This window comes from Colletotrichum truncatum, assembly GCF_014235925.2.
Source record: "Colletotrichum truncatum strain CMES1059 chromosome Unknown Contig_0009, whole genome shotgun sequence".
NCBI classification, from domain to species: Eukaryota; Fungi; Ascomycota; class Sordariomycetes; order Glomerellales; family Glomerellaceae; genus Colletotrichum; species Colletotrichum truncatum.
In genome coordinates this window covers 2,616,068-2,631,247 of record NW_027222406.1, presented here as the reverse complement: position 1 = coordinate 2,631,247, position 15,180 = coordinate 2,616,068, and the positions used below count along the sequence as shown (strand labels likewise).

The 15,180-nt window shown below is 47.2% G+C and overlaps 6 protein-coding genes across 6 annotated transcripts; 3 read left to right on the top strand and 3 right to left on the bottom strand.

Moving 5' to 3' along the window:
- Positions 1-185: 185 nt before the first annotated feature.
- On the bottom strand, positions 186-1,663 carry CTRU02_213257 (fungal specific transcription factor domain-containing protein; the record flags this gene model as incomplete). The annotated part of the gene is made up of 4 exons (XM_070206005.1): positions 186-564; positions 629-858; positions 906-1,346; positions 1,403-1,663. The coding sequence occupies 4 exons, from the start codon at positions 1,661-1,663 to the stop codon at positions 186-188; spliced, it is 1,311 nt and encodes a 436-aa protein (XP_070060398.1).
- Positions 1,664-3,119: 1,456 nt separating this feature from the next.
- CTRU02_213256 (uncharacterized protein) lies at positions 3,120-4,096 on the bottom strand (the record flags this gene model as incomplete). The annotated part of the gene is made up of 2 exons (XM_036730873.1): positions 3,120-3,625; positions 3,682-4,096. 2 exons carry the CDS (start codon positions 4,094-4,096, stop codon positions 3,120-3,122), a joined length of 921 nt encoding a protein of 306 aa, XP_036577403.1.
- An 863-nt stretch (positions 4,097-4,959) lies between these two features.
- CTRU02_213255 (choline dehydrogenase) lies at positions 4,960-6,864 on the top strand (the record flags this gene model as incomplete). Its single annotated transcript, XM_036730872.1, has 1 exon — positions 4,960-6,864. The coding sequence occupies one exon, from the start codon at positions 4,960-4,962 to the stop codon at positions 6,862-6,864; it is 1,905 nt and encodes a 634-aa protein (XP_036577402.1).
- A 2,001-nt stretch (positions 6,865-8,865) lies between these two features.
- CTRU02_213254 (uncharacterized protein) lies at positions 8,866-9,577 on the top strand (the record flags this gene model as incomplete). Its single annotated transcript, XM_036730871.1, has 3 exons — positions 8,866-9,173; positions 9,238-9,330; positions 9,391-9,577. 3 exons carry the CDS (start codon positions 8,866-8,868, stop codon positions 9,575-9,577), a joined length of 588 nt encoding a protein of 195 aa, XP_036577401.1.
- Positions 9,578-12,420: 2,843 nt separating this feature from the next.
- On the top strand, positions 12,421-13,032 carry CTRU02_213253 (nitroreductase family protein; the record flags this gene model as incomplete). Its single annotated transcript, XM_036730870.1, has 1 exon — positions 12,421-13,032. One exon carries the CDS (start codon positions 12,421-12,423, stop codon positions 13,030-13,032), a length of 612 nt encoding a protein of 203 aa, XP_036577400.1.
- Positions 13,033-13,835: 803 nt separating this feature from the next.
- CTRU02_213252 (uncharacterized protein) lies at positions 13,836-15,171 on the bottom strand (the record flags this gene model as incomplete). Its single annotated transcript, XM_036730869.1, has 4 exons — positions 13,836-14,263; positions 14,345-14,530; positions 14,599-15,046; positions 15,118-15,171. The coding sequence occupies 4 exons, from the start codon at positions 15,169-15,171 to the stop codon at positions 13,836-13,838; spliced, it is 1,116 nt and encodes a 371-aa protein (XP_036577399.1).
- Positions 15,172-15,180: the final 9 nt, after the last annotated feature.

Below are 15,180 nucleotides of genomic sequence, written 5' to 3'. Positions count from 1 at the left end.
AATGATGAACAAAGCTCGACGGATTTTACCGCTAGCTAGATAGGTTACGCGAGCTTCTAGAGTATTCTTGTTATTGGAAAGTCTCACTGTTGCATTCCAGAAATTGGACAAACTCGATCTCCTGAAGCTTACATATCAAAAGAGCTTCACCTCTAAATGTGAACTTGAAGTACGTACATGATGTATTAAAACTCATTATGGAAATCCATGACATTATGACCACCGAACATCAACTCCATCTGCTCACTGGGCAGATGTATTGCTACATTCTCATCCCCTGCAACTGACAACATGCTTGCTGCAAAGTACTGACTTAGACTGCTTGTAGATAATGAAAGGGATAGCTCCAGAGCCGTTTCCACACTGGACTCCATTTGCAGTTTTGCAACCTGACACAAATTCTGAGTCATCTCGTAGAATTCCTGTGCTGATGGCGAAAGATCGGTCGTCAACTCTAGGCTCTTAGCAAAGTGTTCGAGCAGTTGGAGAGCTTCAGCATCTTGTCTGCTAACCACCTCACAGAACAACACCAACACAGGAACAAATGGTGCATGTATAATGCTCCTAATTCAGCGCAAGCATGTTAGCTGATAATGGTCAAAACAGTCTTCCAAATCCGAGAACGTACCAATGAAGGTAAATGTTCATGACATGGCGATGGCCGTTCATCATGGACATGCAGTCGTGGTGGGCATGTATCGCAGCTTTGGCATATTCAACGCAATCCGGAGGCAACGTAGGGTTTGGTGCACGGATCACTTTAACCCTTGATATCAGAGTGGCTGTCGTGTAGTAGAGGACTTTCCGAGAGGCTGCAAGGACATTTCCTAATCTCTCCAAGTTTCCTTTGTTGGTGTCCTAGCGTACTGTCAGATCTTGGCTCCGTCGTAGAAGAAGGTCATTGACAAAAGGAATACCTTCTCGTTGGGCTCCACTGCTACCAATTCAGCGAGAAGGTCATCTGCCGACTTGAAAACAGCTTCATCTGGCGCCTTGATAGCGGTTCGACTGTACAACGACTTATACAGTTTGTCGTGCATCGATGCATTCCATACCCAAAAAGGAAGAATTACATCCCAGGGCTTCGGTAAGGCAAGAGATGCCATGTCGCAGGGTAAGGTGATGTCGCAATTCCGAATCAAAGATGATCTGCCCAAGCGTAATGCCAACCCCTTCTCCATAGCATAGACGTGCCAAAACAAGAGGACTTTCGTATCCTTTGTTTCTTTGACATCCTTCGTCATGTACGTTTCGTCATGGAATCCCGCTGCAATACAAAGCTGGGCAGCGTAACTCGCCAGACGCCATGCAAGCCAAGGGTGAGCCATTTCAACGCTATGTGAAGCCTATGATTGTTAGTGCGTGGGAATTCCAGGGATTGTGGAGAGAGGGTTATCATTACACCCAGTACTAGGGCTTGTATGTTGTCAATTCGAGCCGGCAGGCAGGCATTCAACCCCCTCACTGCCATATTAACAGCATTTCGGCATAATGCACCCCAGGCAAAGTGTTGTTTTCGAAGATCTTCATTTTCAGAAGGACAAAAGTACTCCGTAAACAGGTAGTACAGCCCAGAGTTGACAATTATGAATTCTGTGTCAGAGTAATCGTCAATGGAAAAATAAACATTACGACAGAGTTCGATGTAACTTTTGACTGGCATCAAAGACCGAAGAACAGAAAAGCTTTTTGGTTGTTGATCTGTCAATAGGGTTAATGGTATGCTCGTCCAATCTTGTTGCGCTCCGCAAGAGATATAGGGCCGAACCTTTCAATTGCCTTAATATGCTCACCACTGCAGCAGTCGGTGGCAAAGGCATCTTTCGATACGACTGAGTCCTGATAATATTTGGTTGCTCTACATTTCGTCCAGAAGCTCGAAGGTTCGAGGTTCTGTCAGGGTGAAAAGGGGCAGCAATTATTGATATTCTTTGACAAGTTGCAGATTCGGCATATTGTCTCGCCATTTCAATCTGAGATTTGAGTGATGAAGAACCTTCAATCGCTGAAAACCCTGCAGAATCGTCCAACGTAGTGTTCTCAGAGACATCAGGAGATTTTGGCGGCACTACAGATGCAGGTAAGGCCGCTTCCAGACCTCGATGCGGGCAGTCGCATTGACGACTACCGAGTAGAGATTCGATATTGGCCAGACGCTGTTCTATAAGATCAATTTTCTGCTCACTTATGGGGTATTAGAGGATTATGGCAGGAATATTAGCAGCGGGAGTCTTAACTACTGCATCGATATAGGCACCCTTTGCCTAGGGACTTTGGGCTTCTGCCCAGCCCCTGTGAAAGTGCATTCTTGTGAAGTTGTTCGGCAGTTGGAACAAGGGAAAATTTTGTCGCATCGGACCTGCATATGTCATTAATCGAGCTAAAAAAAAACTGTGCGGGTCACCGCTGCCTCTTCTTCATGAAGCTCGATCGTCTTGGTCCTGATTTCTGCATGTAGCAACATCACTTACCTTGCGAAATCGGCATAGATCGCACTATGCAACCTTCAGTCAGTACTAGGTAGTTACAGATCAGTTAGTCGGAGCTTCACTAGGAGCGACCTACCGCTGTCGCTCGGGATGAGTCCATTCTGATTCGTAATGGTGCTGTATCCTCACCGTGCTTGAAAAAGGCTCCTTATTCTTCGGGGTCCTCGGTCATCTTGGTTAATCTGGTTGACTTACTCCGCACACATTTTATCGGCCGCCGAGGGGACCGAGCAAGGGTTGTGGGGCCAAAAGTCCGTCTCCGTCTCCGCCCTTGCCCCGTCTCGCCCGCGAAAGAAACACACAATGTCTTTGGCCGGTCGGGGCCGACGCGGGGTTAGGAGTTAGCATCACTGGAGATACAGATGCCTTGCCGTTCAACGAATGTGGATCAACAGGCCTATGCGGTTGATCAACTCACAATAGCTTTTTACCATCTTTCACTAGAAACACCGACTACAGCCCCTTCCCACATGATGCCCATACGGCTCAAGAGCTTACATTTCTGTCTTCAATGAAACTTCACATTGTGCCTCAATTAAAATCGATGTGAAATGGACGCTTGTTTGTCACAGATTCGTCAAATTGCATATTCGCTCGTTTACTCAAATTTGTTGAACGATCCATTCCTGCTCAAGCCTTCACACCAGGCCAAGTCACCGGATCGCTAAACGTGATAGTAGCGTTTTCCAGTTTGATTCCCGCGTTGAATCGTAAAAGTCCTGGCCAGAAGTTGGGGAAATACTCATCGCCTACAGCATTTGTGGATTGGCCATTCTCAACGTCTCCGTCGCCCTGATCAAGATCAAATACCCCCAGAGATGCGTTGTCTGTAAACTGACCAGGTACAGTTGTAGCCCAGCGATCTGTCCCCGCTAGCTCGCCGTAGGTACTGTTTGCGTACGGCAGAGGAGGCTGGGCCAAAGTCGCATTCACTCCCAGGATCTTGTACAAGTCGGTGCTAAACGGCAAGCCGCTTACCAAGTCGGGCTTGAACTTGGCCTGAAACCAAGGTTTCTTTGCAGGTGTCGATTCATTTTCATCGCCTGTCGTGTCGTGGGGGTAGACTTTGACAGTTGTTTCGCCCTTCCCGTTCTCTGTCCAGTCAAATCGCGCCAAATGTTTAGGTATGTTCCAATCTGTCATCCAGTCAGTCGCCTGCAGAAAGAGAAGGGAATCAACTCGAGGTGCTTACTCGTCCTTCCATTCCAGCACGTATACTTCTGGCTGACATATATCCTGCTGACCCTAACATTCTTTTTCTCCTCGAATACACCAGCAGCGTCAGTGTAATTGTATTTGAAGAATCCCGGCACAATCAGAAGCTCGTCGTACGGACCGACCGGGCTTTCAGTGTACCGAATAATCTGGATCATTCCCAAGATTCCCAGGTATTCGCCATCTGTAGCTGAAGCATGTTTTCTCTCCAATGGCGGAAACGCCTTAGTCGGAAGATCATCTGATAAAGGAACCAGGGTGACGGAGTACACGGTGCCCTTAAGTGTCCATGGTGCGGGAGCAAGCTCGATTGGAGCCGACGAGTTATTGTCCCACTGAGCTGCTGATAGGCCTGCAAGGGTGGCAAGCAGAAAATGGATATTGCACCTCATGATGATGGCTAGTTCTGGAATTTGCAGGTATGATTAAGGAAAGTCTTCCAAAAACAGAGGTTGACCTAACCAACGGCAACTAGGCAGCTCAACCTTGGCGAAGGAACGCATTCTTATATACAATTGTGATCTGGTGCTAGGACGTATCCCCAAGTTGTGAGTTTCCGTGTGTCCATTTTTCAGTCTCGGCAGTGGGCATAGCCGACTACTTACGGCAAGTACGTCGCCAGAGATCCTCATTTGCAAGCTCATTGCGGTAATCAACTCATGGTTCTGTCGATCATTATTGGCGATAGTGGAGCATAGAAGCCGTAAAGATTCCCCGTATTGGGTTTCTGCATGGTCATACCCCACTATCTTAAATTCATTCGGCCTTGTAGGTCCAGCTCTTGACTCTTGACTTGCTCCGTTTTGCCAAACCCATGTGTATCCCCTGCCTGTTGTGCACCGGCAAAGCTCTAGAGCCATTCACAGGGCAGGGATATCGGAACCCGACATCGTCGCACTCCTTGGACGCGTTAACTGACGGAAACCAAAATGGCAATTAGACATCTTTAGTTTGGCGACCATGTTCTATGCACAGTGACCCTGGCGCGCTGAAAAGAACCCATCATTTGCACATGGTCCTTCAATTAGAAATGATCGACGGTCCAGCGACAAGGTAGAAGTCATGCCTTACGATGGCGGCTGATATTGTGGTCTCAGAGTTTTATAAAAGCGGGAGCTTTTGACAAGAAATATATATCTATTATTTTGCTCTGAGATTGCCATCATTAGGACATCATGATCCAACGCTTCTGTTTCGTCAAGCTGTAAATATCCGAAACAGTTCAGTTCCCTCGACTTCTTTCAACCGTCTGAGAATGCTCTTCTCCAAACTCTTTTTTCTGTCCACGGCCTCTGCGTTGCCTCTCTTAGATTCCATCATTAACCCAGTTACTGGCAGCATCTGGAGTACACTCGACGGCCTTGTCCAAACGACTCTTGGTGGCCTCACCGGCACACTTGGTGTTAAGCAAGCCTATGACTACGTAGTAGTAGGTGGTGGCACTGCCGGCAGCACCATTGCCTACCGGCTTGCCGAAGCCGGCTATACAGTCGCTGTCGTTGAGGCTGGGCTATCATACGAACTGGGCAAACCTGTTGTCGGTCCAGCGCCTCTGGGAGACATCATTGGCGTTGGGTCCAACCCGATCGACAGCATCCCAACTGTGGACTATGGCCTAAAAACAGTCCCCCAAGTAGGAGCAGGAAACCGCGAGATTCATTATGCACAAGGCAAATGTCTCGGTGGATCTTCGGCTTTGAATTTCATGATACATCACCGACCGAACCGAGGCGCCTTGGACAAATGGGCGGAAGAAGTTGGCGACGAGAGCTATGGCTTTGATCAGTTTCTTCCTTACTTCCAGAAAAGCTTCACGTTCACACCGCCTAACACCAAAACTCGTCTTGCCAACGCGACAACGGCATACGTGACGAGTGACTTCAGTCCATCTTCCAGCTCACCTATTCAGGTGACCTACCCCAACTGGACGCCCGTATGGTCTACGTGGGCTGCCAAGGGCCTTGAGGCCCTGGGAATGAACTTGACAAATGAATACAACCAGGGTGTGTTGAGCGGGTACCACTACGCACAGACGACTATGCACCCCCGTGAGCAGGTCCGGTCTACTTCAGCTGACTTTATATACGCTGCAAGGGACGCGCACATGGGTGATAAACTTACAGTTTACTTGGGTACGCGCGCTAACAAGGTAATATTCGACAACAAAAAGCGAGCTACTGGCGTGGAGGTTAAGGGGTTGGGGTCGCTGAAGCACATCATCACTGCGAAGAAGGAGGTGATTCTGTCGGCCGGTGCTGTGCATACGCCGCAACTGCTTATGTTATCCGGCATAGGCCCAGCAGAGCACCTGGCCGAGCATGGAATCGAAGTCATCGCAAACCGACCCGGAGTTGGGCAGAACATGAGCGACCACGCCCTATTCGGCCCAACGTATGAAGTGACGTTCGATACTCTAAGCAAGGTCATTGGGGATCCTGTCGTTCTTGCCAAAGCCGTAGCTGAATATGGTCTCACGCAAACCGGGCCATTGACCAGCAATGTTGCCGAGTTCCTCTCGTGGGAGCGGATGCCCAGCAGTGCCAATCTAAGCCAGTCAACTTGGGATCAGCTCCTTGAATTTCCCGACGATTGGCCTCACATTGAATACTTTCCGGCCGCGGGCCATATCGGTCCTTTTAACATCCCGTGGCTAGACCAGCCAAAAGATGGGAAAATGTACGCGTCTATCATCGCGGCACTGGCAGCACCTTTGTCTCGAGGAAACGTTTCACTGGCCAGCAACTCTGCCTCAGCCAGCCCGCTGGTGAACCCCAACTGGCTCACTCATCCGGGAGACGTCGAAGTGGCCATAGCCATGTACAAGCGTATCCGAGAGATCTTCAACACAGAGGCGGTCCGAAGCATCCGCGCAAACAATCGAGAGTACTGGCCTGGCTTGCAGGTACAGACGGATGAACAGATACTAGCGAATATCCGAACCAGTGTTATGGCAGTCATGCATGCCTCGTGCACCGCTCGAATGGGACGCCGAGATGACCCTACGGCTGTGGTAGATAACTTGGCTAGGGTCATTGGTGTGCAGAGGTTACGTGTCGTGGATGCTAGCTCACTCGCGCTTCTTCCCCCAGGGCACCCGCAGGCATTGATTTACGCCTTGGCGGAGAAGATTGCGGAAGCCATCATCGAAGGATTGAATTGAAACACGATCACGTCGTTGTTTATCTGCCTAAATGATTTAGTTGATGTAGTCTATAATCCTAATTTGTTATCTATTGCTCTTTCCTACACTGGCTACCAAGATCTCCTCTCAGGGTAAAGTCAAAGAGGGCGTTTAATTCTCGAACAAAAATACCAGTTTGATACATGATAGTAGGCAATAGATCATCCATGTAGCTATTTATGGGTGGTCAAGCAAAATGCCACCATGAGGCAGGGTGAAGTCGACTTGCCAATCACAAGATGTTCCAGTTGGCTGCTTAAGCGATGGATAATAAGCCGATGTAGCTAATCCAGATAGCTGGTTTATGTCTTGTTCTCGAAGGCGAAATCTGCTTCGAAAGATGGAGGATCTGAAAAAAATAGTTCGTGCAAGTGAAGTGCCATCCGATGTGATGTTCAGGCGGGAGAGCTGCCAACCATGAAACTTCAACGATGGTTCTTATTTCTCATCCTGGCCAAATTGATTTGTCTAGCTCTCGAAACCATCAGTGTGGGATGCGGCACCGGGCCGGATAATCTATTGCAACGGGAAAGTGACATTAATAGCTCTGTAGGTCATAAAGCATCTCCTACTAATGCTTGTCTATCCAGGAGTTTGAGCGGCACAGGTAGACTATCAAATGACGAATCATCCTTCTCAATTAAAAGTATGAAAGCCTTCTTATTCGGTTCAAGCCTTCGGCATCCTGAAGCCTGCAGACGTTTTCCCGCCGTTTCAGACCCCCATTCATCTCTAATTTGCCGAAGCTGTACAACAAGCCACCGCAGCCAGCTCCTTTATTAGGTAACATGGTGCTGCTCAGCCTGATTTATTAAACAATCAAGGGGTACAATCCTCATTCAGGAAATTATTCCGTCCTTATGCAGGGGGGATAAGGTGCTTAGGTGGGGTCGAGAAGCAGAAGAAGGATGAGATCGATGTAACTTTCACAACCGCTTTGGTTTTCCCTACCATTGAGTGATGACCAGGGTCTAGAGATAGGCTATTACCACCATGGAAAAGCGCTTTACCGAGTTTCGAAACGCGAGTTATCAGATTATCGTGGGTAGTGATGGTATCCTGCCAACTGCCCACTTTATTCCCTTGTCCCACAAGCTCATCAGGCAGCAGCAGTTTGCTGACACTAAAAATATGGTTTGCTCAGTAGCGAATCAAACGTCTTGTTTTCTGAGGATCCATGGGCCAACCAACACAACAAACAAAGTCCCCTTTCTCCCCCAAAACGCTGAGGTACGGACAGAACATTAACGGAGCCAACAGTATAGCAAAATGCATTTTGAAGAAACTTCTGACGTTGAAATATAATCACACCAATAAACTAGCTTTCTTACTGCTGATAGCAACATAACCCAAGAAACGTAGGAAAGCTGCCCTAATACCACTGATCATACCAAATATTTCAAGTGGCAGCTTTCTTGGCAAAGATGCAGCCCTTCAGCCCCCAGTTTCTCCACTGAGAACGCATTTAAAGTGTCGGTCAACAAACCAGTGCATGTTCGCTGGAAAAGTTTGAGGCTTGGGGGGCTCTGGGTAAGGAAAAAACAGCAAGGAGTCTGCGGCTGATCTGGGGCTGTGCTTGTTCAAGGCAGATCCTTACTGGGCTCTCGAGGTCAACGAAAGCCACCCTTGGGGAGCACCCCTGTATTTTACTGGCTGAAAAGCATCAAAGGTTACATTCAGCGCCTGATAGGGTGTATGGCTGCCTAAGAGCCCGCTATTACTGGTTCCATATCAAGCTTACTTTTCTTAGGGCTGTGTTGGACATGGGGCGACAGGGGCTGAGAGCTTTTCTCAAGCTGAGGCATTCTTAGACACGGAGCGGCACAGTATGAGGGTGTGACCAAGGGGAACAATCCTTCAAAATAGGCTCATACTTAAATGGCGCGTCTATCCTGTTGTTTAGTTACACGTTAAGAAACATCGCGTCTCATCTGGAATTCTACAACAAACCGTCCAAAGAAACACTCGAAATCAACCGCAATGTCTCAGCAATACACCGTTGGCGATGGCTCCCCATTCCTCAAGAGGGTTGTCGTCCCCTTTTACATCGTTCGAATTGCAGTAATGCTTCTTAATATCATTGTCTACTCATCAACAATTGCGATTGCCGTCAACAACAAGAATGCCATAGACAGAGAATCCGGTACCGAGCATGGTACAACCTACCTCATTGCCGCCGCTGCCGTCATCTTGGCCATCATCGCTGCGTGCCTAATTCTCGACATTGTCTGCATTGTCAAGCGCTCGCGGAGAACACTTACGCCGCTATTCTTCCTCGTTGCCAACTGGTGAGTGCAAAAGGCGCAGCGCCGCAATAACCGTTGTAACCTTTGCTAATACATATCACAACAGCATCCAAACAGCCATCTGGACAGTCATCTTTGGTCTGACAGTAGCCGCCTCCCTCGGTTCGCCCATCACAATCGTCGTTAGCCTTGTGATTTAGTAAGTCATCTCTGCAGGCTTCTACTGTGCTCTAGCGGCATTTACTGACCATTGTGATAGCATCTCGTTTCTCAATATGCTTCTTTACGGTTCGATCATTTACCACAGGCACCGCAAGGGAACCCTGCGTGGCGACTACGCCCCCGCGAACCAAAACCAGCCAACTGCGTATTACGGCCACTCCGACAACCAGCAGACGAAGCCATTTAACTCCGAATCATACAATATGGAGAACCGATATGCCTAAAAGGGTGGAAAGAATGTTGTCAGTTTTCTTTATGGAGCGAAATGATGATCGTTTCGCATTTTTGTTCATGTTTGTTAAAGTTCCTTGAGCGGCGTTTAATCATGGTGTCGTTTAATGAACGACTTGGCGAAGGAGACAATACCCTGATATTTATTGAGCCAAAATATGCACTTAGAGATTGTTCGATCGTGGTCCTTGAGATGTGTGAAGTATTACGAAGGCTGATCAATGCATGCCGTCTAAATCATAATTGTATTCAAACCGTTGTTGACCAGTAATTGACTGCTACAGGAGCGGTCAAGACTCGCGAGGTACAAGGTATTCCATCCTTGCCGATTTCCATCCAGAAGTGAAAATAGCAGTCTAGAGGAAAATTATTGTAAAAGAACGTTTGCAAATGAGATAATTGCTCGGATGTACCGCCGATACAATGACTTCAAATCGGCTAGAACGGCTCTTTTTTGCCTCCACTAGCACATGACGATGGATTCAATCTACATGACCTGACCATTTCAGTTTCTATCTGCGCCTTCCGTTCCTAACCTCATTAGCATAATACCTCCATAATGAATGCGATATGGAATCTAATGCAACCTTACCTCTGTTAAAACCCTCAAGCAAAGTCAGCAAGATGCCTTACTAAAGGCTAAGTGTCAACCCCACGCCCAACATTTCTCAACGCTTCAAAGTCAGGCGCCTGAACACTTCAAGATACTCATCTGTTTATAGTTGAACTTGACCATGGCTAAATTGTTAAGAATGTTTACTTTCTGTTACAATGATGATGCGTAGTCTTTCTTTTTCGATCATCTTTCCTTCACTCGTCGTCCACTAGGACGAAGAAAGATTAGACACTTGAGATTAGTGAGTTAGACGCCAAAGTTGCCAAGACAAGCTGCATTTTAAAATCGACAATAATAATACTATTGACACTTGTTCGCTGAAAACACTCTCAGCCAAGAAGAGTGAGTGTATTACTGAAACTCAAGACTGGAGGTTTAGTTTTGGCAATGGACAGCAACCTTAGTAGCTATTGTTCCTTTCTATGTGGTGGCCTCCGCTAGCCGTCTGACCCAATCCTCTTTGACAATAATCACATTCAATAGGTCGCAAAGTGGTAAGTTATGCTCAATTACAGGCTAATGTCGTAAACTAGACAAGTAAACACTAGAAATACTTGGCTGACAGCGTGCTAAAAGGCTCATGGATGTTGATAGTTGTTGTATTTTGGTTAAACCTACAAACACTAAAAGTCGTCTCTGGAGGACAAATTCGACGAAAGTGCCAGCTCAGTATCAGTCTGTAAGTATGTAACTGGTAGGGGTATCCTTGGTTTCTGTCATCAAAGCTTCGGCTTTGTAGTCCAGTTGGTTGTCTTAACCTGCTTGTATAAGCAAGCCGTCATTACTACCAAGGGTGAATCAGACTTAGTTATGACCTGGTGCGTAAATTCAGGCTTTTCCTCCTTACTGATTCTGCAAATTACCAATTTTATCCATGATACTCTCTGAAACAGATCTAGGCGCGAAAGGCTACTCATGCCGCAGATGTAACGGAAATCCGGCACACGGCACGTCGGTCAGGTGGAACCCCCGACTTTACGATTGTACACTAGCTCCATTTCGCCCTTTACGAGGGACGTAATATTACAAGGATCGGCTAGATACTACGGTGAATCCGCATGACAGGAAAAACAGAAAACTTTAATCATCCCGTTGCACTACAGTTGAGTCTTACTAATTCTTCAGTACGAATCGTGGTTAGCAAAGCTACACTATATAGTTTACAAACCAACCGGCGGTATTGGGCATTTGGAGCATCTTACAGTTCAATCTATGAAGCTATTGATAATTGAATATACCCTCTGCTCCAGTAGTCCATACAGGTGTCTGGACTGCATAGCCTAAGCACCCTCATGCTTTATTAGTCATAAACGCCTAGTGCCGCCACTGCTGAGATGCCATGGGCTGTAAAACAAGCATATAGAGTCGCTAACAATAGTCGTAAGCATCTAATCAGCTTTGGCTGCTCCTACTGCGTCGCTGTTGGGTGTAATGAGGTATGTGAGAGTATACTCGGTATTTACTACAGTTACGGGCAAAGGTTGAAGTCCTACTGTCACATGATTTTTTCGCCAGTCAAAGCCACAAACTCCAGCTGCTTGTGGTTCGTCGTCTCCGCGATGCCAGTGCTACGGACGAAGTAAAGTACCTTGGAGCTGTAGCCATCCAAACGGACGATATCGATACCCTTCTACCGGCTTTATCATCATCTTACTTAAACATGCTCAGAGGCAGGATATTATAATTGCATACCAACAACTTATTACTACTGGGGTAGCTAGGACCAAGTTGCGGATGTCGTATGCCGTCGCGCGCGGCCCCATAATAAGAAAGTTTAGGTCCCTGGCCTACTTCAACCGGCTTGGTAATCTTTTCCCTGATTACAAACCACATCTTTCGCTGAAACGGCCGAACGACTCCCAAACCTGCTGTTTGCTGATCGATACGTTTGAATTTGTGGATGGACAGAGCTAGCAACTCCCAGGTAAGGTAAGGGTATGCTGTGCTATCCTGCTGCTCCGTTGTTGCGGTGTCGAGCAGCCGAGCATAGGAGTTCCAAATGATTTACGACAGACAACGTTACAATTGCGGCTCCCACGCCATTGCGTTTCTTGCAGTATATAAACTAACCGACTTGTTCTTCCTTACCCATGTTAAGAAAGACCAAGAACCTCATCGCTCGAACATCCTTCCAAACAGCTTCCAGGCAGGTTTGATTTTCTACTCATCACTGTCACTCCCATTACAGAGACGCTACACAGTACTCAAAACAACTTCAAGATGTCTTCCAACGCCAACGCAATCCTCGATGCCGTCAAAACCCGCCGCTCTCATTACCCTCTCTCCAAGGACCTGCCCATCTCCAAGGAGCGCATCGAGGAGATCATCAAGACTGCTGTCGCCTACGTACCCACCTCCGTCAACTCCCAGTCCACCCGCGTTGTTGTCTTGCATGGCGTTGAGCATGAGAAGTTCTGGGATATGACCGCGAGCATTCTCAAAGCTATCGTCTCCGCCGAACAGTGGGAGTATACGTCCGGCAAGGTGGCCTCATTCAGGGGCGGCGCCGGAACTGTCCTCTTCTACGAGAACGAGGACGATATCAAGGCCTTACAGGAGAAATTCCCGATGTTCGCCGAACGCTTCCACGGCTGGGCTGCCCAATCCGACGCCATGCTGCAGTTCACCCTTTGGATTGCATTGGATGCCGAAGGTCTCGGTGTCAACTTGCAGCATTACAACCCTCTCGTCGATGAGCAGGTCGCCGCTGAGTGGAACATCCCTTCCACCTGGAAGTTGAACGCCCAGCTCGTTTTCGGAGGCAAGAAAAGCCAGCCTGATCCGAAGGAATCCAAGCCCATCGAGGAGCTCTTTAAAGCATATGGCTCCTAGGCGCATAAAGTATTTAGAAAGCGGCGTTATACTAGCATACGGCGGGTTTACCTGGCACATTTGAGTAATCTTTTACTGCAAATATAGATTTATGCACAGAATAATTCAGTTCATCTTTTGAAATTTTTCAAATGCACCGTGACAACCAATTGGAATTGCGGCTGAAATCAAGACCTGGCATCCGCGATATAACACCAGAGTATCAGTCTGTTATCGCATTAGGATTGTTTGGGCTATTGGGCTTGTCTCGGGTGTTGATGAGACTATATTTTGGGAGATTTTGAGTCATAAGTAAGCTACTTGAACTTCACTCTGGTTTTGCCTTGCTTTCATCCCTGAACTTACCGACTCATTGTAGAAGGGGAGCAACAGCAGCGATACTTCCCCTGCTTACCCCATTAAGTAGCGGGTGGCGAGCTTAAACTCTTAATAAAGTTTCTTTTGAATAATTAAACACTGCTTGGCTTTTGCTGTGCGAGTAATAGTCTCGCAGTAAACTACATAAAAAGCCAATTACAGCCTGCTTACTAACTTAAGCTTCTATTGGAAAAAGCAGTAAGATTAAGTTAGATGAACACTTTTCAAGGTTTCAACTATAAAAACTGCATTTTCTTTATTTATTCACATCCAAGTTTAATTTGAGAATTGATTGCTGTAGGAACAGGAAGACTATGTTAACTGAAGATAACATACATGCTTGACCCAGCAAACAAATTCAGTTCACACAGAGTGACAGAACTACATGTCAAGTCTGACAGTCATTACACAGTCAGAAGTTTCTTTTATATGTTGGTTAAGAAAACCTAGCGACGCACGTGTGGTTTGATATCATCCATCTCATACTCTCCTCTTGTAGAATTGTTCTGGCCCTCAACTTGCCTTGCAACCCCCGTTTTGGGTCGAGACTCGTACTCGACACTTACCTCAGTCGTCAATTCAATCCTGCCACTACTGAGCCCATCCCCTTCTCGTTGATTTGGACCTAGTATGCTGCTGTCACTCGCTGCATCCTGATCTTTGGGCTCATTTCTAGTGGCTGTGACGACACTGCGGTTGTAAAACCTGCTGCTATGATCACCCGTCTTGAGGTATGCTCCAGCTCCAGGGGATGATCCTGTTTTCTTTCGCACATTACGCACAAATCCACGTAAAACTGGTATCGATGCCGATATGATGGTAACGTTCGGTTCTGCCATGGACCAGATCCAGTATACTGTCTGATTGTACAAGTCTGGGACGTTGAATACCGTGTTAGCGTCTCACCAGAGACCAAAACCTCGTTGGTTGTGGTAGGTAGAATGGTATCACTTACAGTCCGGCGACCTGACTTGCAGCAATTTGTATCCCTGGACGGCTTTCATTATACCAGTCACGCCGGCAAACACTCCCATACTCAGTGCCAGGGCAACGCTAATTCTTTCTAATCGCTTCATCTTCAAGTTGAATATCATCTTCCATGGTAATAAGGCAAGAACGAAATCGCAAAGGGCCGAGTACACTATTTTGACCACATGATTAGTTACTAGTCCATCAGAACTTGAGCAAAGTTTAACTGGAATTTCTCACAAGCACTGAAAACCGTGAATGTTACAGACTGCTCAAGCCGCCAGCATCTATTCCCTCCAATATGGCCCTGATCTGGTGCTCCGCAGATTGCCTGCCATGACGCAACAATGTGAATAGCAAACTGGAGGTTCATTGTTATAATCAGGGCCCAGATCAGTTTCGCTTCCCATCCTCCCGGCATCAGTCGCAGTAGTGTGATTCCGAAGGACGTTTTTGTCAAACCTAGAGCAACAGACTGTAGGTTATGATGGGTTCGTGCGATGGTAATCTTCAAAATGTTCCCTGGCGTCAAAAAGATGACCATAAGCCAGGAAATGTTGGCCGAGGCCAGCAAGAGGAAGATCCATCCCACGATCAGGACCCTGTCATCTGCCTGTAGCCCAACACCTGTATTTCTTACACGGCTGTATACTCTAAATCCGAGGAAGAAGGTTGCGATGATGAATAGCTGTCAGTTCTCAGAAAGATTAGCAAAAACTTTTATGAGTGACATGAGTAAAATATTGGGGAATAGCTCACCGTCCACGTGGTGGCATGCACAAGCACAGAGAGATCATCGCTCGCCCAGGCCATGCTGCTGGC